Source organism: Falco naumanni, chromosome 16 (assembly GCF_017639655.2).
Source record: "Falco naumanni isolate bFalNau1 chromosome 16, bFalNau1.pat, whole genome shotgun sequence".
In the NCBI taxonomy this organism is placed as follows: domain Eukaryota; kingdom Metazoa; phylum Chordata; class Aves; order Falconiformes; family Falconidae; genus Falco; species Falco naumanni.
Window position 1 is genome coordinate 616,098 of NC_054069.1, and position 24,987 is coordinate 641,084.

General features: G+C 47.6%; 1 protein-coding gene across 11 annotated transcripts in view; it reads right to left on the reverse strand.

The window, feature by feature from the left end:
* CADM1 (cell adhesion molecule 1) overlaps positions 1 to 24,987 on the reverse strand; it is a 167,693-nt gene that overhangs the window by 39,801 nt on the left and 102,905 nt on the right. For all 11 annotated transcript variants that reach the window (XM_040615874.1, XM_040615873.1, XM_040615871.1 and 8 more), the window contains exons 2-5: positions 13,029 to 13,175; positions 11,786 to 11,938; positions 7,971 to 8,108; positions 5,941 to 6,096 (exon numbers count right to left, since the gene is read on the reverse strand). In XM_040615874.1, coding sequence (XP_040471808.1) covers positions 5,941 to 6,096; positions 7,971 to 8,108; positions 11,786 to 11,938; positions 13,029 to 13,175 — 594 coding nt within the window. The remainder of the gene's footprint in view (positions 1 to 5,940; positions 6,097 to 7,970; positions 8,109 to 11,785; positions 11,939 to 13,028; positions 13,176 to 24,987) is intronic.

A 24,987-nucleotide genomic window follows, 5' to 3' on the forward strand; every position in this document is an offset into this window, starting at 1 on the left:
CTGGGGCAGGGCTGCTGCAGCACGTGGCTCGGCACCTCTTGCAATGCCAGACCGTTTGCTGACAGAGAAAGTGATAAAACTGATTCTTTCAGTGATTCAGCTGAAAACGCTCTTTCCTGTGCTGTGAAATTAGGTACCAAATCCAAGGTTTAAAATCCATTTAATAATTACCCTATTAATTCATGATGTGCACCTCTTGGCAAAAGTGGTGACAGATGGCATCCTCAGGAGAAGGATCCCACGGGCCAAGCAGAGCTCCTGCCCACTTTAGGTAATTCCAGCTTCAAAATCTCCCAGATAATCCTTTAGACACCTTTCTTTAGATGGGCACTATTTTACCCAGCTCCTCGCCTCTGCTTTGGTCCGTGGCCCAAAACCCGACTTTGTGTGGTTTCTGTATCCTACCCATGCTGGCAGGCTAGGGGAAGAGCAGGAGTAGCATCTTCTTCAATATTAAAAGAATTAAGCACTGTATATGCAAGTGTAAATACAACTGTCACCTTCATTCTACAATCAAGCAGGTTTGCTTATCAGGTACCAGTCTGCATCAGAGAGAGCCCAGACTCGGCAATCCCCCATCTCCTCCTCAGCTTTGGCAAGGACAAGAGTCTGCACTGCTGATGTTCAGCCAAAATACAGAAATCTATTAAATAAATAGATTCCGTGCTTAAAATAACCAAGAAGCCTCTGACTGGCAGCTCACAATTCGCCTGGATGAGCCTTTCGACCCCAAACACAACTTTGTAGCTGTTGCCTTCAACTGAAGCACTTGGCTTGTAGGAAAAGGGAAGCCAAAGCCAGACAGGTAAGTTGGGCATAAACACTTCAGTTTGAAATAAATTTAAGCGTACGCTGCTGCTTAATGCTTGCGAAAGGCAGAGTCCTGGTTGTACTGTATGCTCCTCACTCCCAACAACATTCCTCCGAGAAAACCTTATTAATGAGCTTGCAAACAAGCACCCAACTGGGAAATGTCACAAACAAGAGTGGCTAATGCCCCAGAAAATCAAATAACTGAACACTTGGCTGATTGTGGTGCTTTTCATATTCACTAAGAGAACAGAAAAAAAAAAAAAAAAAAAAAGAAATAAAAGAAAAAAAGCTTTAAATCAAAGTTTCTGAAGGGGTCAACACCTCACTGAACAAAACAACTCTTTCATTCATTTTTAGAAATCTCCAGATGATAAATTACGTTGATGTTAATCACTTCAATGCATACTATGCAATTAATATTTTCGCTTGACAGAAATAGAAGGAGTACTGGAGATGCGACAGTGCACACATATATATATATATATGGCCAGTTTTTAACGTAATTGGGCACAAAAAATTCTTCCATTGTAAAGCAGAGGCCGTAACAGATTCCATCAGTGCATATTTTAAAAGTACAAGTGTAGATATTATAAAAATGAATGTGCAATTAATTAGAACTTCAGAAAAGCAGAAAAAAAACCCACCACCCCAAGCCAGAGAAAATGCCAAATCAAGACTTCGACACTTTCACTCACAGTACCACGTAATGAGATAAGGAAAAGTACCACAAAGGCTGAACTTAAATGTCTCTGAGAATATCTGGTTCCATTCAATTCCTTAATGATATTTTAATGCATTTTGTTGCTTCATTTCCTTTCTAAAATTAGACTCAACGCACTCGTCTTCCATCCCTCATTGACGGATTTGAATCACAAAAAGAAAGCGACTCCAGCCAGAATCAGGGGATACTTCCAAGCCAACACGATGCAGCACACTGCGGCCGCCCACTGCACAGGGTTCTACGCTCGCTGGCTAGGCTATTAATCAAGCATGAAAGTGTTATCATCACTGTGAATACACGGCACCATTTGTCTAACTCCGTTTGCTTTTGAGAAGCTTTACCAGGAGGGTTTCAGACACACGGCTGAGTGCTTCTCTGCAGAGATTTCATTTTAACAACACACCCTACATTCGTGTGGAAGCATTTCTCTCCAAACTTCACAAAGGGCCAGGCTGTGCTGCATTATATATGCAACAAATAGCTTACTCCACGAGTAGGACAAACTAATGCTCAGCACGAATCAGCCTTACTCGCAGTTTTGCTGACGGCAGCAAAACAGTCTCTCCTCCCAGCATGTGTGCTGAGAACTTGCTATTTATTTATAAAGTTTAGCTGAGGGTATAGTAACAAGTGACGGGTACGTACTACGACAGCTCCTCCGACAGCGCGGTACGCCTGTTATTTTGCCGTAGCAGAAGCCCTGCTGTGCTTGAGAGGAGGAGCGAGAGACCCAGCCCTCCCTCGCAGAGATGCCACAGCCTCGGCACACAGGAAGATGCTTGGAAACAACCAGGGAGAGAACACGGGGCAGCCAGGCAGGGCAGCGCAGCGCAGCCGACACCAGCCCCACTAAACGGTGGCCCAGGTGACCGCGGGCTCGGTGCTGCAGGCGCATGGGGTACGCTGGGGCTGCTGCTCCAGCCGTTACAATGAACCCCACGCAGAGTTGGAAACTGCCTGTCCCGCTCCATGAGCACCATCTGCTTCCCTCCTCCCGGCACAGGACACCTGGAGCGGCCCCAGCCCGGGGCGAGGTGGCCAACAGCCCTTTGGAAACGTCCTCCCGAAGCTACCGAAACACTTAACCCAGAACCCCAAAGCCTGCCATTGTCTTCGAACTAAAACACAGAAGAAAATGTTCAAAATAATGGTTTTTTCAACCACAGGGAAGTAGGTCACTTTGTAGACTTAACGTTCTGCACCTTCCTTTCTTTTTTGCAGAGGAGAATGTTTCAACAAAAAAACCCCACACATTCCGGGTGACACCTCCAAATAAGCCGAAGTCTAAACGCTCCGGATTGGCAATGACCCTTAAGGTCCTCATCTACCAAAAGGCAGCTAAGACACCTAGCTTTAAGAAAATCACCTTAAAAAGAGAAAAGATAAATATTTACAAAGGAGAAGGAAGGAAGCCTGGGGGAAGAAACACCTCCCTCCTCCTCCCTGCCATCTGCCACCCCCCACCTGCCCCAGCCCTCCCGGGGGTGCAGCCCCCGAGCAGCAGGTGAGGAACCACAGTGGTGTGTCCTTGGAAAACGGCTGGACTGTGTGGGAGTCACCTCAGGAAACACCTCACTCTCCTCTGAAGGGCGCAGATGGCATGTGGCTCAGGGTCTGCTCTCTTCAGCAGGCCACAGCTTCAATAAGAGGAAAAAAATATATTCTGTGATGACAAATGTCCCAGCCCCTCCCTTCCCCACTTCGCAAACTACACAGGTTTTTTGTTTTCTGGTTATTTTTATCATTGAAAAGAAAAAAACAAAACCAACCAAACTAAAAAACACCCCAGCCCACAACTTCTGAGTTTGCATCTTAGAAAATTTAATCTCTCCGTACTCTGAAATTTAGTCAGACCAGAAATACCTCATCTGAGAGGGCCCCATCCATCCTCCTCCTGTCCTTCCCCAACGCATTTCATGCTGGAGTTGAATATGTTAAGTGCAGAGGAATACAAAGTTTGCTGAGAAAAATATTTTCCTGTGCCTTACTGACGTTCCAAAGAGGCAGATCTGCTGTGCCCTTGGTGGGAACACGCAGGACTTAGGGGGAGAGAACCTAACAGCAGAGGCTTCGACCAGCAAGACCACCAAGTGATCTGGAGCAACACCTCTCCGGCTGCACCAGGAGCAGCAGCATCCACACGTGCGAGCGTGGGATGAACACCACGACTGCTACCGCCTCGGAGACTGGGCAGCTGGTGTGCCTGCAGGGTACCATCACCGTCAGTGGGAGCACAAACAGCAGTCAGGTGGGGTCCTTTCCTCTGCCTGCAAATCCTGTATCTAAAAAGCGACGGAGAATGTACCGGTTAACTTGATTCTAGGAGACGAAGTTCCCTGAGAGGCCAAGCCCACGTCCACGGGAGCTCTGATCTGTCTGTCTGCCAAGAGCAGAGGACCTTCCTCCCGCTCCTGCTCCCCCATCAGCCAACGATCATCAGCTTAAAGCAGGAGAAGCTCAAGGGTAAAAGTTTGCTCTGCAACTGCCTCTTCTACCCTAAGTTCAGGTCCAACAGCAGGTATTAAATGCGAATGCCTGGCTGCATTCCAGCACGTGAAGTCCCGAAGCTGCTAATTGCTGGGAGCCGCAAGGTTATGATGCACGACATGTTCTTCTGCTGGTACTCCCCTCTCAAGCCATCTGCTGCTGCCCACCGAAGGAACCGACTGGACTACCGTGGGTCAAGTCCCCATATATAAACATAATTACTTTTAACAAGCTCGGAGTTTAATTCAGACCAGAACACAAAACCAACCCAGTCCAAAAGCCTTTCTCCCACTCATCCCCGTTCCCTTCCGAGGAGGCTCTGCGCTAGCTCCGTTCCGACAAGCAGCTCCAGAACAACCCAAGGGGAGGCTAAAATCAGCGCTAAGGGCAGAAACCTGCCCAAGGGACGCCAGAGCAGCCTCCAGCACATCAGCCGAAGATGGCATGCATCCCGTGGGACACCCAAGTAACAGCAGTTTTTTTACCTGCTTTGCCTTCACTGCATGGGGAGCCTTGTAAAGGTTGCAAACGAAAGTAGTCAAGAAGGGGTTTGAGGAATTTAGAAAATGATTTAAAAATTTACAGATTATTTAAGAACGGCAAAAATGTTAATTTTTTTGCGGAAACAGTGGCCCTCTCCTACCCCATCAAATGACCAGGATTTCAGAGGCATTTCTGAAAGGAAGCCTAAAGACCACCTGAAGCCCTTTCGCCGAAGGGGAAGAAACCTGGTGCGATTTCAATGCCTCTGCATGGTAGGGGAGATGGATTATTTTTTTTTTTTTCCTTCCCCCCTGTTAAGTATTTGATCAAGCCTCACAAAGGTGCTAATGTATTATTAAAGCTAATGGAGCTCTACAAGAAATGTTAATGGACATTAAGTTTGCATAAATGAATTACGCATTAGCACAGTTGCAAGAAATCTAGTATCTGCCAATTTAGGTAGTATCTGATCATTTCTGTTTTCCTCATTATGGGAACATCGTTTCCCGCTAGTTTCAGAGATACAAGAATTGTAACCAAGATGTTCATAATGAAACTACATAATGAAGCAGATGAAATGAAATTAATACAAAACTTCCTCTTCTCCTTTTAACGTAATGTTGTAGTTGAAGCACACTTACAAAAACAAGCACCCTGAACCATCCTAGCACCCCGGTTCTGTGAGGCACTCCAGCCTCACCATGAGGACTGTCTGACCTGGCTTTTGCAAGCCATTTGCTGTGCAGAGGTGCGCATCTACAGCAGCTCTGTCACCTCCACCAGCTGGAAGTCAGGCACCTCTGTGTTTGGCACCACAGGTATTTTCAGGTCTCTGCTCATAAAACTTGCCAACATCACATACAGTAGCGCAGCTCCTAAACGAAGTGAAATGTGTTAACACCGAACATGCTCAAAGCATTACAGAAAATAGGCTGGCTTTCACCAGCGGTGTTACTACAGGTTTCACATAATTCATGTTACTCTGCTGCAGAGAAGCAGCTGGTGCTGTATGTTCACAATACTGAGTTTCTTTGCGCAACACCAAGTTTTTGCCCATAAAGTCGCAATGGTGGCCAGTCGCTTTGATGTGGCAGTAGTGAAGCACTTTTCAAACAGGTAAGTAGGTTGCTAAAAGAAGAATACTCAGATTTAATCTGTTTTGACAATTATAGAGCCCAGCCAGGAACCTTTGACAGCGCACATTCTGTGGACAGAAAGTTACTTCTTCAGAGAACGAAGGTGTGTATTTATCGCATCACAGAAAGGCTAGGAAAAGTCATGGCTTAGCCCATGAAGTGGTACCCAAAACTTGCAATTTTTAAATAACAGGATATAAACCTCACTTACGTTGTAGTTTTATCGTGTGGCGAACAGTTCCCAAACCCGTAAGAGAGCAATTTTATAACGTTAAGAAATTTAAAAGTTCCGCTACTCACACATGACTTCCAGGTAACGCTGCGTCTGCAAGTCTTTGACAGCAGGGTGATCCACTAAGCAGATGACAGGGACCCCGTCGTCTTCCCGTCCCACCTTCAGCAGCAGCTGGCTGGTCACCGTGTACATGTCGGACCACTGCTCCACCTCTGACTTGCCTGCCAGGGAGAGGGCAGAGCACGGGACGTGGTCACGGGAGGGAGCATCAACGGTACCCAGCTCACCTCCCCCGTCTCCGTGCCTGGGTGGAGAGGTCCCCCCTCAATAACCGCCCCCGCTCGGCAGCCACTGAGGTTGTGGGGAAGGGGGTATGTGTGCACGAAGCAGCGCACCTCTGTGAGGTTGCTGCCAACTCCAGTCCACGCTGCCTCACTGCAACGGTTAACAATCCCCTTACGCTGCCCCCAAATCCCAAACTCTTAAATCAGTGAGCTACAAATCCTCTCCCACCTCCGCATCAACAATTAGCTAGAAAAGTGATTACACAGATTAACTTAATTAAAAGTAGTATTGATATGCTGAAGCATTTCAGCAGTGCTGGACTGGAAGGAGAGAACAGGGGTGGCTGCAGCAAAGCACAGCCGGGACTGGCTGCCTGAAGGGTGCCCTAACACACGGCACCGAAACCAGGAGGGAGAACAGGCAAGACAGGAGAGAAAGGATTTTTTCAGGAACTCAGCAAGTGCCTGCTGACAATGCACCTCTGCTTCGTTTTCAAATACTCTTATCTGTGGCTTTTTATTGAAAAATTCACAGTCAAAACGTTAATAGCAACTTTTCTAGCAGAGGTCTTTCAAACACAAGGTATTTCTGTATAATATATTGAAGCAAAACAGAGGACCGATGCAGAAAGTGATGCCCTTGATATTTAGAGGAAAGGCTTTCTGGCCGGCAAAGATGCACGTTCCTGCTACTCACAACCTACCACCAAGTATTTTAGTTTCCCTACTTCTCTGAAAAAAAAAAAAAAAAATCCAAAGAATCAGCAGGGTGAGCGGGTACTGCAAGAAGCTACTACTCAGCTCAGCAGTCTTCAAAGAGAAAGGAAAGCCGGGATTCAATTGCCAACACAAGAAAACTCAATCAAGAAGCTGGACAGGTCAAGCATGAAGGGTCAGGTACTACTGCACTGCTGCCTGCCAGAACGGGGAAGGGAACCCGACAGGGATGATCACTGGAAGATCTGCACACCATGCTGATGACAAGTGGTGCTGGGAGCCAGCGGGGTACCACTTCACGTGGCAGCAGGTTTGCATTCCGCCTTTATCAGCATACTCTCAGCATGCGCCCCACTCGGATGCTCGTAGGTGTTGGATTTAAAGGGAGGTTTTCATCTTGCCCTTGTAGGGGGGTGGATTTGAAGTAATGAGTCTGGACTTCTGCGGAGAGCCCTTCAGTGTCTCAGACTGGGTAAAGCACAAAAAGTGTTGTCAACCGGGCTCACATCTACATGCAGACTTAAACTAACAACACGTCACATGCAATCAGAGTCAGTGACTTGAATGTGCAAATACCAGGAGCAACCAGACTTCAGGGAGTCACAGAAACCCATCTTACATGAATATTCAAGCGAACACAGAGAAAACGCTCTATAAACAAGAGAGCTAGACATGAAGGTGAAATGAAAATCTTTATAGCCCAAAGCGCAGATGATCCTACTCGTACCTAAAGCAGGGCAGAAGGCTACATAAACCACTGCAGGAATAAATTCAGCGCACAGCGCTGGGGCTCCTCAAGGTCACCTGCACTTACAGAAAAAACTCCAGAACCCTGTACTGGAGCCTGGCAGGTAGGCAGAGGACCAAATGGAGTTCAGCCCTTCTGTGTTAGGGAATAATCTGTCTGCCCACATATTCCTTTGTTCTTGAGCTGACACTTAGAGCAGCTCACTCTACTTTTTTTTTTTTTCTTTTCTTTTTTAAATAATATTTCCACCCCTTCCCTTAAAGTGGCAACAGAGAACAAATACCCAGCATTACATAAATCATTTCAGCTCGCCTAGAAAAGCAAGTGACTGAGAGGATATGTCTACCGGTTAGCTCTTTGTTTCCTTTGAACCATCTGATGGTGGTGGCTGGTCTGCTGGCCATGGCAGTGCAGTTCAGCTCGATCTCTTCTCCCTCAACGGCGATTTCTTTCTGGATATCAATTACCAAATTGCGTGGCGGGACTACAAATTGAAAAGACAACACAACACACATGCGATGAAGAAACCCATTTGTTGATCACTAATGCAAGACAAAACCTTCAGGAATACCCATAAAATCTACTAAAGGAAACTTAGCAACCAGGATTTATTTGATCTTTCAATTGATCAAATCCTTTGATAGGCAGTTTCACAGTAATCGGCGTTAAGCGCTTTCACTCTCCACCTAATAATCATTGTAGTTTCGCAAATTATTACTTATCAAATTTGTAACTTTCTGTTCTCTCTCCCAGGCAGGCACCATTCCAAGGAAAAGCTTTAGTCTTCTGCGCTACGCATTTGTGTGCATTACTATTTAAAAAATACAGCTTGACTCCGTGCACATTTCTTGACTGCTTCTGACAAGGAGAGGAAACACAAAAGCTGACATTTGGAAGTAAATTTCTTACCGTGCCTCTAACCTCGCAAGGCAATTTTTCTCTCCTGCTGTTCAGCTTCAAGCCTCAGCCGTAAGGAGTGGAAGCAGGCCAGCAAACATCAAGCTCACTGAAGACGCTCCAAAAGCCGCCAAGCATGAGCTCGACGTGGAACGCCACCACCTTTGGAACAATGCTGCCTCCCCATCACCCCACCACAAACCAAGTGCAAAAGCATCCCCAAGAGAAGAGCTGGCTCTGCAGCCAGCGACAGGCGCTCACAGCGCAGGGCGATTCCTGCAGGATGGCGACTTGCCCCCCTCCCTGGACATGCACCTTCTACAGGAGAAGACATCAAGCTGGAAGATTATGCTAAATGAAAAATAATTGAGTAATACTGAGAAACAGGCTGTAACTTCAGGGGGTAACGACCACTGCAGCACAATCCAGAAATCTGACAAACTAGCTTCAAAATCACAACACAGGAACAAGGAATCTCTTCCCTGTGAAAGCACCGGTAATGAGGCAAAAACCAGGGAAAAAAATGAACATCAAGAGTCCGTACAGCACAGAGCTGCAGTTTCAGAAAAAACCCAAAACTTCCAAAGGAACCTCAACTTTGCTCTGATCAATATGATTAAGCAACTGCATAGTTCAAATGTGACTAACACGTTTTTGAGCTAATGAAGAACAAATATGTATAAATACCATCCAGATGATCAAATGGACTAATTAGTCACTTGTGGCTTTTCTCTAAAAAGAACAGAACGGGCCTCATAGTTGAGATTTTCACATGTTCCAATTAAGCATGAATAAATCTACATATCATGTCACAGAAGACATTAAAGCACACGGGAGAGCGGTGGGGGGAGCATGCTGCCAGGGCGGGGGGAAGGGAGCACAAAGCTCTCTCCGAATACCGGCTACAGAAACGACGCCTCGGAACTCAGCTCTGCCTTGGCTCTCCCAAGCGAGCATCATTGGAAGCAGACGAGCAAAACTACTCTTGGACAGAACTTATGACATATTGAAGTCCAAGTGATGACCACAAGACCTGTGGTGGGGAAAGTGTTCCTGGGGGGGCAGCCGCACACTGACTCCCCCGCCCCTGCTCATTTTTGCTCCTAATTAGGGAGTCACTAATATGGAAGAAGGGAAAGACATGTCATCTGCAGCGTTGCGGTACACGATCTCTCTGCACCAAGGCTAGCTATGATGAAAAGTCCCCTCCTTAGTCTTCTAATAACCCGAATTCACCTGCGCTGCCTGCTCTGTGAACTCAGCTTTGGCCCAAGCGTGTGATAAAGGCGGAGAAAACAGCTGCTGCTTTAGGGCAGGCACACGCCGGCCACGCTGAAAATCCTCCTCAAGAAGAGCTGAAGTCCGAGGCAAGAAAACAGACTTCCCCCTGAATTCTGAAGCACAGGTCATGTTTTTAAAAAAAAAACCAAAACAAAATGACAAAAAGACTGCATTTTGTCTCCCACTTGAAAGACATGCAGTGCTGGCTTACAGGGGAATAAATGAAGCTGTTATTTCAAACACCTTCTTAGCATCGTTAGCAGGGACATGAAATCAGACAAACTATTCTTACATGTGCATGATTAGAGAGAAGAGCTGGCAGAGTTTCCTACTCCTGTGAATGCTGGGACATGCACTAAAACTTTGAAGATGTTGATAAACGTAATAGCTCTAGCAGAACTGCTTATGAACATCATTAAACAACGTATAAAACCTAAGAAACAAATCTCATTAAATAAAAGAAGGAAGATTTAAGCTAATCAGTGAGCGAGATCTTATATGAAGTCGCCCTCTGTGACCCAGGTTCTCCTATTAATAGTCTTAAAAGCTGCTGCTAATCAGGAATGGCTCTGGCAGCACGCGCTGCCGTTACCGGTAACCGCACCGGTCTGGCGGCTGCACGGCGCCCGAGGGAGCGGGGGCGAGAGCTCAGCGGTACCGCGCTGCGTGGCCCTGGGCGCAGAGCGGAGCAGGCAGAACTCACTTCAGCTCTGCAAACAGTGACTGCGAAGCGAATGAACAAACTTAGGATGTCAAGTGAGAGACCTTGCGTTCTTTCCCATGCAAAAACAGAATTTTGCTGAAATTAGTAGGAAGCCATCGCTTTCCATTAGGTGAACTCAAGACCTCACCAAATACGTAAGTCAGCTGACAAACGTGCAAAAACGTATGCATCTACACAACGGCAGGAGCTTTGCCACGATGCTATTGGTAGTATTTGCCTGTAAGGAGTATCACAGATGGGCAAAGATGCTGTCATTCGTCATTAAAATGTAATCTCTCACATCCCCAAGTTCTGGAAGAAAAGATTCAGTATGTGATCAGAATCTTCTGATTACTGAAAACACAAAATTCGTAAGGTGAGCAGTTTGACCATGCTACGAAGCACTCATGTTGATTTATTTTCCCTCTGCCTATCAGATGACTACTGAAAGACATTTTCTACAGCTTCTACTTTCTGGACACCTTCTTGCTCTCTTCACCAAGCAAAACGCAACCGCTGCAAGTTATCTTCCCTTCTTCCTAGGAAACACACCTTCTCTCGCCCCAAAGAAAATCGATACGAGGCGGGGAAGGGCTGGTCTCACACTGCTCGTGCCGTTCTGCCCAGCCTCGGGCCGGGCAGCCGTTCCTTCTGGGATGCCAGCAGGTCCAGACTGGCTGAAAAGCAAAAGGGTTCGCGGGGCACCCTTACGGAGCACTGCAGCACAAACCCTCACGCTTGGGCTGCCCGCAGACCAAGGCCAGTATGAAACCCCGCTTCCTAAACGGCAGGAACTCCTTGCAGCCTTCCCAAGTGACCTGCCCGAGCAGAAGAGAGGCTTAGAAGCAGGGACACCTCACGCTTACACCTCTGCTCAGACTTTGAGGCCAACAACTGCTGGCAAACGGGGAGGGGAAGAACCAAGAATCACACTGAATACGACGTTGCCTACAAAGAGCGGCTCAGGGTGCAACCAGGATCCCTGGCGATGCGAGGGCCACGGCACGCCACCGGACAGCCTGCTTGGTGTCTGCTGGCAGCCCTTGGAAACCTTGTGCCTGCAGGTCCCAGCCCCGAGCTGCACTGAGCTGCTGAAGAGCTGAGCCAGCCTCCAGCGGGAGAGCACCCCGTGGTCAAACCCTCGCTGCGTTTCGTCACCGGAGAGCTGCAGCTGTCTCTGGGTGGCTGGAGCTCTCGGAATGCTACGCGGAGACCCAACCCGCTGACCCTGTGCGGCCAGGGATCGCAGTGTTCACCGCAAGCACCTATCAGGTCCTTACCGAGCACTGTAATCGTGGTATAAATTTCCTGGGGGGGATCAGTGTAGAGCTGGCAGAAGTACCTTCCTTCATCGGAAATGGAGACATTTGTCAAGGACACTCGGAGCTCGCTGTTGGAGAAGTTCACCAGCTGGAACCTGCTGTCCTTCAGCGCTGCGGAGCAAGCACACCCTTAGTGACTGCAGCGAGAGACTCGGCGTCCCCTATCACACCGCAGCAAAGCCAAAGGTCTACACAAAACAGCAGCAGCACCTAGACAAGCACCGGGCGGCCTCCTGCCTGCAGCCTCCACCCTGCTCCTTACCCTTGAGTCGGGGCCTCTAACGTACTGCTGTTCTCAGGTCATTACAAAGAATCAATGTAAGCAAATCACCAGGCGCAGCATCAAATCAAACGGCTGAGGGATGCGCAGGTAAAACGCTTATTGGGAGAATTCACCTCTATGCGGACCCGCTACTGACCATATGCGGTCAGGGGACTGGGGACGGCGTGAAAGATAAAAGAACTGGGAAAAGTACAGTTCAAAATCTGTTTCCCGGCCAGTAACAGCTGCCCAAATTCTGTTAAATATTTGGAAACAGAGCATTTAAAGTCTCACCAGCTGAACACAAGTTCTGTGGACAGTGATGCCAGCAGGGCGAGCCAGCCCTGCACCCTTAGATCGGACAACACCTTGGAAGAGATCACGGCTGGCCACGTGTCTGCAGCGTGGGGCACAACGTACCGCTGCGTCCCGTCTCCGCAGCAACACAGACGCAGTTTAAAGCATTTCGCTGCAGCCACCAGGCTTTGTGGCACTGTCGCAGCAGGAAACAAAGCCAGGCTCATCCACTGGACACGGCAGTGAAGGGAGAGTTTGTTTTGGTTACACAGAAGCATAGATTGTCTTGAAATTTTCAGTCTTTGAACCAAACAGATTACCTCTGAGAACATTGTGCTTTCTCGCTGTTGCCCTATTCAATTTGTTTGTGTCAGCTAAATATTTGGCACTCAATTGCAATTCACCCTGAATTACTACAATCAATTCCTATTGCAAAGTAAGATGGTCTGACTTTTAAAGGGGACCGTCAAGGTTTCCATTAAGGAGAAAGATTATGATTGCCTGTCTCATCTACCCTCCAAAGAACTGACTAAGCTTTAAGTGTCTAGCATTACATTAAAAGAAGAGAACTCTGCAGATGCTTTCTCTTGAGCACGAGCAAGGCACAGGAAAAGTTATCAAACAAGAAAAGATAAAACTTACGTCTGAAATCTCGGAAATAAATCGTTTGTCTGTTGGGATTCAGGAGCTGAATCACCGAGTCGTCGCTGTTCTTGACGCGGCAGCTGATGGTGGCGACGTCTCCCTCCACCACCGTCACGTCTTCTGTCACCAAATTCTGACCATCACCTTCAGGAGAGAGCAAACACAGAAGGAACGTCAGCATGGTCCACGTGGAAAGGAAAAGTTCCACCACAGCCACACACCCAGCGCTCCTGCACAACACGCCCGGTGGCCCCTCTGCAGAAACGATCTTGGAATTTTTGTCCGACCAGCTTAACTGAGGAAGGACTCGTGTCTTCTGCAGGGGGAACAAGCCTCGGGCAGGCAGTGGAGGAATCCCCGCTGGCGAGTCTGACGGGGTCACATGGAACCGGGACCCCCACCCTTTCACCCCACTAACAAGCGAACAGACTGTGCACAGCCACACCCGGTTGTCGCTGCAGCTGCTGTGGACCTCACCGAACGGGTGTGATTACCTGCAGGGTGAGCAGCCATGCCAGGGAACACCCCCCCCCCCCCCCACGCCCCCACTACTGCCCACCCACGAACCTAAAGGGGAGTAACTGGCATGGAGCTCTGCGATGGGAACAGAGGAACAAGAACCACTGCACGGGCAACTGTCTGCACAACGCCCGCGTACGGCTGCGCCAAGGAACACGCTTTTATTGCAAAGCGGCCACGTAATCCCAGCACGTCCTCCCTGCTGCACTTTAAAGCATGACCGAAGGCGGAGGATGAGGGACAGATGCCCCGTGCCCCTCCATGCTTTAATACTCACAGCAGCCTCGGGGAGCAAGTTCCACGCCACGTGCATGGAAAAGGCAGAAATTCACTTCCTCTCTCAACAGACAAATTTTGTTGAATTACCTTGAAAGAACAATTCGCTGTAAGAAGCACTTATCCTTTGACTTGTGCAGATAGACTTTAGGGAACCAGTTTTTACTCACTCTGTGTAATCAGTAGGTGCTACTAATGTCCAGAGGCGGGAAAAAAAAAAGAATTCGATGCAATTATGCTGTGAGAGCCTTGTAATCATTCACAGGTCATCACCTCAGAAACTCTCCTCCTAATGAATCGAATCGTTACATCACATGCACGCTGAGAAGTTTGCTTCACATGTTAAAGAATGCAGAGGAGGGGAATCTGAGAAAAGCGCTTTGCATTTCAGATTTCCCGTAACTACCGGGAATCTCGTCGAGGTTGGGAAGTGAGCTGGAGGAGCGTGGAGCCGAGGCCAGACCAGCGGAGCCCACCCGAGGGAGCCCAGCCAGGGCAGCACTAACCCGAGTCCTTCTGGTCACAGCTGGGGTCTGCTTTCCAACACACAGGTCTGACGGACCAGGGGGCAAAGCCAAGCGAGGGAGAGTTTGGAACCTTGACTGGGAATTGCCAAGCGAGGCGAGGGTGCGTGGGCAGCTGGCCAAGGGCTGGGTGGCCAGGAGAAGCCTTCTGCTGCCTTTGCACAGCAGCCGGCAGGGAGGCAGTCCAGCTCCCAAGCTAGCCGTGAAAAACAAACACACAAGATTTTGATAGAATAAATCCAGGGATGTTATTTATACTCTAGCTTTTCTCTCGCCCTGCATTCTTTTCATTTTTCTTTCTTCCTGACTTGCATTTATTAATTGATGTGCTTTGGAAATGAATGTTTGACAGCAAGTCTGCATCATTTGGAAAGAAAAAGATTGATAAATTGTTAGGCACCTTTCCACACCTCACGGCACTGACTTGAAGTCTGGGCACGTTTTTCTGCCCTCTTAGTACAAATTTTGTTTCTCCAGATTGATGAACTTTGAACAGCAACATGAAAAGTTCTTATCAAACAGGCTAACAGCCGTACCAGAGAAGAGCTCCCAGGCTCACTGCAAGAGGTACGAAAAGCCCATCACCAACACCCGCCTGGCTCCTGTTCTCCTCTCGGCAAGCTGACCATGCTCAAAGCCCTCAGATCAGATGAGGATCCAGCCACCCCACCACACTACCAGTACCCTTAACATAGTGTTCCTGAACATTTCCAACTGCAGTAACAACACAAGGTTGTCAAATAATGTAACCTACTTGATCAAAGCACTGGACCAGGCTGCCCCGGGAGGTGGTGGAGTCACCATCTCTGGAGATATTCAGGAGATGTGTAGATGTGGCCCTTGGGGCCATGGGCTAGTGGTGGGCTTGGCCGTGCTGGGTTAACGGTTGACCTTGACAATCTTAAAGGTCTTTCCCAACCTAAAGGAGTCTCTGATTCTGTGGAAGGTGAGGAGCACAACCGTGTTACTCATCCAAACAAACTCACTGTCTGAGTGGTGGAATACTTCATACCCAGTCCGGGTACGACCCATACCCAAAGCTGACTGAAGACAACCGCAGACAGGACAACCCATTAAAGAATGACAACATATCGTTGTACCCGTTACGTAGCACTGGACCCAGCGACTCCAGCCTTGCCTGATGCCCCCCGCAGCACCAGGACGCAGGCGTGCATGTGCCCTTCTGCACTCAGGGACAGGTCCCCAGACCCGTCGCCCACGGAGTGAGGCTGCAGAGCCCAAACGCTACCAACGCCTGCGCCGCATCAACCGCCTGTGCCGCATCTCGCCTCGCTGAAGAAAAACCATGGACGGACGCGTCAGAACAGCGTGGAACTGATCTGCAACAGCCACATCAGGCTCCAGCTTAAACGACATTCAAATATCTCAAAAGCAGTGGAAGCAAAAATATTAAATGTTACTAACTGCTTCTGGGGAATAATTTTATCAAAACCATTCAAAACAAGGTTCTTGCACAAGGATCAGCTTGATATGTTCTCATAAATGCAATATTCACTACAAATCATTAACAAAGCTATTAAGATTCGATTTCCATCTAAGCAATTATTGCTAGCATATTTTTTTACATTTACTTTAAAAGACTCAATCCTATTTTCAATTCATTAAACTGTTCCTTGCATTTACTGAATTTTACATCAGCTTAGAAGCCTATTTGAATTAATAAGAATTACAGTAGAAGTAATTTAGAAATAAATTATTTTAAGTTCAAGCCACTGAAGCTTTTCATGCTGGGATGCTGCTACATTAAGCCCGCTGAGTGATGGCTTTAGAAGTCCAGCAGCTCAGTCCAGGCTGGCATCAGGATCCCTCTCAAGGCGGCATTTATTCTCCCCGAGGGCCTGGGGTTAATGACAGGCAGGGTGCACCTAAGGACACGCTGAATCTCTGGCCCAAAGCACCCAACCTCTCCAGCCTCACGGACTTTGTGTATTTATTCTGAATCAAAGGGCATCTGATCCAGCTGTTGTCTGCAAAGCTCCTCCTGCTCTGCTGACCTAAATTTGCTTGCTTAACTGAAAGCACCAGACCATACATGTTAATGCTTTTGGGTATCTGTATTCATATCTGCTCCCATACCAAGACAAGAAAGTTATTTCCATGAACAGCATCAATTACAAACTCTAAATTAAATAAAAATGCAACGTGAAGTGAGAACTCTTTAGACCCATCTTCATGTCAACATTTCAGGAAGTTTCTTGGTAAATATTTACTGGCAGTAAGTATTTTGAGAAGCATTAAAGTAGACACATTTATAGCATTACAGTATATTGTAACAGTAAAGGAAAGACGAGGGGTGGGTATGGACCCAACGTACAATTGCAGAAGTTGAGAGGAGCAAAGGAAAGCTACTATCGAAACCCAGCTTTAAATCACCTGCCAATTAGCAATACTTTTTTTTTTTGGGGGGGGGGGGAGGGGCAGGGCATGAGTAGAGGCAATAGGGAAAACACAACCCAACAGAATGATACAGGACAGACTTCCATCCATTACACGTGAGCGGGCTGTAATCGCCGCTGTGCGCTGCCCTCGTATTAGGCAACAGGTTTTTGTTGGCAAATCCCACACAGAGCACAACCCCCCTGCCCAGTGTGGGACACGCACCACGGACAGACTCCAGCACCTGACTCAGAGTCCTGATCATCCTGACCTTGAGGATGAGGCACTGATTCGAAGGAGGGGAAAAGGAACACGAACGCAGCCAGCCTCCGGCTGAACTGCCGTATGTGCACAGCGCAAGTATACAACATCAGGGAGCAAGTGTAACAGCTGGAACTGGGATCCGCAGTGCTAGGGGAAGGAAAAAATGTGTGTCTCCCAAAGCAATTCTCTGGCCTCATTTAGGGAATATCTCTGTGCAGTGTAACAAACGACATTGTATTTTATGCTTGCTGGAGCCAGGGGTAAGGTGGTGGGATGCAACGCCTGAGGAACAGCTTTGGCTGGAACCAATACAGTTGGTTATTGCACTTGTCTTTCTGCCTTAGTCTAACTGCTTTCAGGACTGCAAAGACAGACATAGACAAGTAAATTGTGTTTCAAACAAGTTCCCCTTCGCCGGACACAGCCCAGGGACCTTGGCTTATATGCAGCGGTCACATTTAAAATCAATTCTTTCTCTGCTTGTAGCACACCAGGATAGAGCTAAGTGTCAGGAAGGAAAGAGGGAAAGATTAAAAATACGTGCTCGTGAGCACGATCCTTCAATTTCTAACTAAACACGAGCCACAGGTACTCTATCACAAGCAGCAGCACTGCTGACTCAGTCCACAGGCTACTGACACAAACGTTTTCCAAGGAAGAGTAATTTTCAGTATACCTGAACTATGTAAGCCCATAAATGTCAACAAAATCCCTCTTAATAAATTGAGTCAAATGAAACAACCCACACAGATACACAAACTATTTGTCCAGGTGCTCGAGGAAAAACCTGACACGATGATCAATCCACAGAATTAATGCAATTTGAATGTCAAAACTCATCTATCAGTTTCAGCTATCCAAGAGGAATGTGATGTTTAAATAACCGGCCAAAGCTGAGATAAACATCAAGCAGGTTTTACAAACACCTACCAATCCACCTACTCCAGGACCTTTTCTCGTTGTTACTTCTCTCACGGAGCAGTTCATACACTCCCTCCATCCATCATGGAGATAACATCCCTTTAAAATAAACATCATGAACCGTCTTTTTGGGAAGGCTACAGGATCCAAAGAGACTTTTTGTTGTGATCAGATACAGGAACCTTTTCGAGTGGGGAAAAGGAGGAAATCAAATCGCCATCTAATTTCTCTGCAGAATTGCTACAAGGAGGGAGAAGAGAACTGACAATGCCTCGCTGGAAGAAGCTGCTGGAGCTCGGTGCATCTGGTCTTGGAATCTTGAGACTTCAAAAAAACTACAGTCATCACACTTGAACTTTTGAGAAGAATGGACAATCCATTCTTCTGATTTTTCCGGCAAGAAAAGGCAATCGCATCCTACGGAGTTAACTTCATGACATCTTTTCACAGGCAAAAGAACGGTAACGATTTTAGATCCGGCTGCCTACAAAACACCCGTAAGCACGCAAGCACACAGCGTGGCTTTCGTCACAGACGAGCGCTGCTGCAGCTGAACAGGTCCTGTACCGGCAGCGATGGAAAGGAGCTGGTCCGGACCATAATGCTTAAAAACACACAGTAAGAACACCAGTCTGCATTCACCGGCACGTATTTCAAGTACACAGAGATAGGGATGTTGTCACCTGTTTGCATAAAAAAAGCTTATTGCAAAAACCTTAGGGCGAAGGGAAGGCAGGAGAAAAAGTGGCCTGCTGTTACGTACACCCATGCGTAATTCCTAACGGAAACGCCCCGATGCCACGGAGTCAGGAGCCACGTGTGAGCTCTCTGAACAAGTCTTCTTTTAATTTGATCCTTCACCCTTAAGAGGAAAATTTTGTTTTCCGCAAGATTTATTTGGAATGGCAACTTTCTCCTTTAATAAGATCTAATTACCGGTTTTGTGACCCCCGAGTCAAGCATCTCCAAGATCTTCCTGCATTCAAGTAGCTCCTATTGCCTCTTCAGCATCATCTCCGTGGCCAGCAACACACTCAGTGTGGCCAAGATGCAACTCCACTTCCCAGGGCAGAAAGCTCTTCAAAAAGAAGCAACTGTGACAAACAAATAGACTTCTAGAAAAATCTCCTTTTCAAGTTTGTTCTGCTGTGCAGTCTGCAACCTCTAGTATGCTGCTATTGAGTTTTGCCCATGAAAATCCCTATTTACGGAGTACCAAGAGCGGCAGCTACTTTCCAGCAAGGCGGCGGCAGTGCCGCCTCGGAGCCAGACTGAGCAGCCCTTGCCCAAGCGCCACGAAGCACAGGGGGTATCACAGCTCTGCTTCTCACTCTGAAGCAGAGACCACAGCAAACTGACACGGTAACGCTCGTCTTGTACTAGTATTTTTACTTTCAGATTTAAGGTGTGCTACTCTTTCTTCACCGCTGCAGCCAGGTTTAAAGGAATTGCTTTGAGAAAGGACACTGCTGATGATTCTGCTGCTACCAGTGTTGGTACCAGCTGATGATGTTAGTTAGCATCAGTTCCCATTTACGGGGGGGGGGGGGGGGAACAAAAGAAGAAAAGAAAAAAAAAAAAGAGGGGTGGGTGCAATTAACATTCACAGGAACTATTCCCAAAATGTTAACATCGTGGATCTGTAAAAATCCAGGTATCGCTGTCCACCACTGCAGCGCATTGCCAAGGCGAGAACCACTCCCTGGCAACACAGAACGCTTCTGCTTTCCTAGCAGAGAACAATTTTGTGCAGAGTTTCTCATTTCTCCAAAGAGGAAGTGGAAAAAGAGATGGAGGCACCAGATTAGAGCTTCATGCTACGTGACCACAGCAGCAAAGATCAGCAATGCCCTCGCCACACGTCCCCAGAAGCAGGGGTGCTGGAAGATGCTCTCCCCTGAAGGCAGCTGCTTGTCCCACCAGCTTCACCATCACACCTCGGGTGAGGAACTTGCATGTGCTTCTGGACGACTGGCTGCACAATCCAAGTGGATCCCCACTGGTGATCCCGTGAGCAGGACCGGCTGGCTGCCACAGGGGTTCTGCTCTTCACAGCCAATTTCTGTGAGCTTCCCCGACACCAAGAGTTGAAACCACCCCTGCCGCTCAGCATCCTCAGTGCCAGCTATTTCATCTTCTTGTCACAGGCCTTATTGCGACCTCTGTAATTGCACGGACCTCTTCGCCCTCTTTCTCAGTACATATTTTAGCAAGCGCGCGCACGTGTGAACACTTTCAGCACCTTTCAGCACCGGGCACCTCGCGAGGCAGACGACTCCTTCCACCAGCTCTCGCGGAGCAACAGCTCACGCTTCCTGCTGAACTACTCTCCGTGTTTCAGGGAGAACATGCAAGGTTGTGCTAAAAATTACTTACTGTGAGGAGCACATTTATGTTATGAAACACACACTTCAGAAAAATATACTGCAAATTCCAGCAAGTTGTGCACAGCTATTAAATTTCTGGAGGAAAAAAAAATATGCTACAGCCTCTTTTATGGCTCTTGTTGCTTAAAGAGTAAGAATAAAAAATGACAACAGCTCTGAATTGACACCAGAGACTGTGTTTGCTTTGCATGTGTAAGAACTTCTGCGTGATGAAATGGCATCAGGGAATTCCTGCTACCGGCCTGCAACCAAGACGGTACAGAGACGGAAAACGGCTGTGACATGCTGCGTAAGGCGGCAGCCGGGTACCGAGCCCAGAGGAGAGCGGCCCCTCTGCTGCACCGTGCTCCCCCTGAATTGTTAAGATGCTTGGTGTCGGGGTCTCGGGGGCTGCTGGGCACTGGGGGTGCCCCACATCCCACGGAGCTCTGCAGGGGCAACCCTCCAAATCCAGGCGTTCACCGCATTCGTTACAGACAGCGCGCTAACGAGGGCTCCGCGTGCGTGTGCCGTACAGCCTGGCAAGGGCTGGCCAGTCAGCCCGCATCCCACGTAACAATCGAATTAAAACATTTCCTTTGATCTGAGGAATAAAAGCCTTTTTTTCTACGATGAAAACCTACGTAAGAGCTTTTGGCCGAAAGGTTTCTCAGCCCACAGTGGTTCCTGGCGGCCATCGGCGCCCCCTCCCCTCGCGCCCCTGCCCCTGCCAGTACCCACACCCGCGCAGATTTATGATCTGTCACCCGGGTTGGGATTAGATGTCATGCTTGTCTTTCTATTACCCAGATATTGATAGATAAAATTCCACAGTCATACACTACCTGTCCCTTCAAAGGTTACCGTTGGCGGATGCCGAGGATCAATACCGATCTTATCTGTCACCGACTTGGGGGTGGTGCGGGGAGGGGAGCACAGCAAACGATGCTCCCTGGAACCAGGCGGGGAGGAATTCAGCATGGCTTGCAGCCTTAGTACGGGGTTTTGCAACAAAGCCTGTTGTGCTGCAGAACTCAGGTTTTTATTCCACATTACTAACCAAACATTGAGATGGAAAGCAATTTATGACAATTGCCAGAAATCTGGTCTTTCAGAATACAATCGTGTTTCAAGTTAATGGGTTTGGACCATTTGAAGTAAGAATCCTATGAGTCATGCTCCCCACAATGAAGCTTCTCTTGTCTAAAAGCACAATTCTCACGTTCTGCTGCCACGGCTAAGTTGGAAATCTGTATGCCTGTTTTCAAACTATTTTCTTCACCCATTGGGCAATTCTTAAATAAAAGATGATGCTACTGCTGCTCTTTATTTTATTTATACATATATATACCTATCTGTGTACGGATACTCAAAGAGTTTAACTCAACTTTCCAGAAGAAAAGCTTTCAAGAAACAGACGCAGCTGATCTCTTGCTTTTATTCTGGAAGTCAACAGTCCATTGCCAAGACAATAAAAGGTCACTTATTAAAAGACTTGGCTTGCTCTCATAAGGTCAGAGGTTTGTCAGAGCATCACCTGAAGGACATTGGTGTGCGTACCACTCCCTGGCAGCCCTACGCAGGAAGATCTTTTTGTGGAAGGGTTTGAAGGAGGGAGGCAGGATGAGGAACTCGCCCCCCGAGAGATGGCTGTCAGGGGGACACCAAAAGGAAGAAGCGAGGAAAAGCGTGGAGCAGCAAGAAAAAGCACAGAGAAGGGCAAAGCTGAACGCAGCCTTGGAAGAAATACAAGGCAGGAACCTTTCACTCCTGTTCCTCCTTACACTCAACCATCACTGCAAGCAATCACCCACCAAGGACACCCCCTAAAATCCAACACTTCGGTCTCCCTACCACTACTTGGAAGCAGCGCTGGTGAGGGAGAAGTCGTTTGACAACATAAGATGGTCCCAGCAGACTGCTGCCTCCATTCAGCGTGTTTAAATAACGCTCAACTAGGATCAACACTCATTTATTATTAATGTTGCCCTAATACAGAATTCCTTATCTGCATTTTATCTTCCAGCTACATCACTATCAAGGACACACACACTACCTAGATCTAAGGCAGGGGACCTTTGTTAATCTGGAATTTCAAAATCATGTGGAATTTCCTCTCTCTGTCGTAACTTGTTCCTTTAGGAGCTGAAGTCTGATGTGCAGCAGGTTGCTGCAGCTAAGAGGAGGAAGCATTGATGAAATATTCAGTTTCCACAGACAATGAGCACGTTTGGTACATTTACATTACTAGAAGGACATTCTTCAGCAGCCCCTGCTGCCTTACGCTTGTTTCTGTCCCTGCCACAGGAGCCTCTGCCAAAACCCTGAGGCGGGGAGGGAAGGACACACGTGTTTGCAGGTTTGTCACCTCCACTGCCACCTCCGTGTTTGCATGATACAGGCTGCCAGCAGCCATATGCTTCTGGCTTAGCAAGGTCACACTCTGACCTGGCAAGCACTTCTTTGGAGGAAACTCACCCACCTGCTCCCTCTCCACCCTTCCCTGCCGCCAAACCTGTGCGGCCACAGGCGTGCACCAGGCTGCGCGGGGCACCTTCCCTCGGCGCCTCCCCCACGGCCGGCAGCACTTGCAGCGGTACCAGCCACCCCCATCCTTCACCTCCGAGATGCTCTGTCATCTCCAAGCGCTTTGTGCAGATGCCGTCACTACTACAGTCTGCTTGGGTGCCGGCTTACATGCTGCAGCACCTGCTCCAGGCACAACGCCCACAGCCCCCAGCGCCCGCCGGTACACGACAGAATGACGAGCTCTTCCAGTAACGAGGAAAACTGCTGCAAGTCAGATGATGGGTTTCATTTTACTCTAATGAGCAGATATGTCTTATATCCATACCTGTAACCCGTTTCTTGCAGACTTTTTAACATCCTTTTTTATTTTTTACTGTCAGTAGCAGCTGTCACAACGTGCCGCTTAATAATCTCTTTTAAATCCAAGAAATCTTTATTTCCATAATGCACCCAAGATGAATTTTGATCAACATCAGCCTGATCTCTTTCCTAAAGAAAGGATCTCCCTTAACTGCCTGCACACGTAAGTTAAAGCCTTTCTGAAATCTTTAGTTCCGCCACTGCAATAGGCAAGAAGTAAATGACAAAATTAATAACAAATGTGCAAACCTGTAGAAAATGTCCTGAAGCACAAGGGGATAATAAATAATAAATTGGAATACAATATTTTTCTTGGGGTATTCTGGCCAATTCCCATTCTTTGGCTAAGACAGCATGCAGTCAGCTTTAAATTACAACACTTTACTTGCCGCATTATACACAGAAGTTATTTTGTAAGCCTTCAATAAAACACCTGCGGAACTTTTATCCAAAGTGTTTACCGTCACATAAAATGAGAAGGTAAAATATTCACCAGTCTGAACAACCAAGAGCTTGTACATCTACACCACCCTTCCGTGTACAAACCCGTCAAACACTGAATGCAAAAGGATGAGTTCTCTGTGGATTAGGTTGATTTTATATTTTTATATTCTTTAGAGGGCTCCCCCCCCGCCCCGCTACTTCAGATTTTTTAGGGGGCAGAGACAAGTTCTGTCACAGACAGTTACGCACACACACACACACACACCCCCCGACGGGTGGTGATGGGGGACATCTCAGCAGTGACGTTACAACCAACATGAGAACTCCTTCCAACCCGTACTTCCAAGAAAGCATAAGAAGGCATGCTGTAACAAAAGCCTTTCGCCTAGATCCCTGATCAGACATGATGATGAATGCTAGCCTAAAGGGCAACATATTTGTAAGTTTTAAGTCTCCTGCAACACCAACTGTCCTGATTCATCCCCGCGATAAAGGCAGTTCCGAGAGCTATTTTACCATATTTATTATTTTATAGAAGAGGAAGAAAAACACGTGGAATCGGCCCTCAATCTGCCACCCATCGGATTTATAAATGTTGGTAAAAGACCAGTGCTAATGTCTTTAAACATTAATCTGCTCTCTACAGACTCTGCACGTCCCCTCGCCTTCAGCCTCTGCCTAGTAGTTGTTCCAGGCTAGGGGAAATAAAATGCATTTCTGGATATACTTTTTTTATTCCCCTTCATCTATGGGATTTGCTTTGAGAGAAAGGGCAGCTGCTCCCTAACACATTACTGCCTGCTGTCAGTGCTTTGCCAGCTGAGTGGAAGGCACAAAGCTCTGATCCGGTGTTTATTTTTAAAGATGCAGTTTGCCTGATACATACTCATTCTTCATGCTCGTTTTCAATAGAGAATCTGTGTCTGTTTGCTGGCTAATGGGACAAAGGCAAAGTTGGAAGGAAGGGAAAGGAAATTGTCCACTGCGTGTGAAAATATAAGCTTTTATTTTACTTTAAAATTACCCCCCCTCCATTCTATAGAAAGATTTTATAAACTGCCTTAGCCCAATACGCCTTACTGTCTGCAGTTACAGCAATGAGACTGTAAAATAAATACGTAAGTGATGAGACAGAACACGTTTTTGGATGCAGCCCTCATCCCACCTTCCCCACATCAGCGGGTGCAGTTTGCACCCCAAGCTCGGCGGCTGGTGCCCCAGGGTGGGGAGCGGCAGCTTTGTGTTGCCCTTGCCCAGCTTCCCCAAACCAGAGCCCAGCTGAAGCCAAACCACCCCTCTATTACCAGGCACTTTGTAAATTTGATCACAGATTTCTTGAAGTTGCCATTGCCTTTT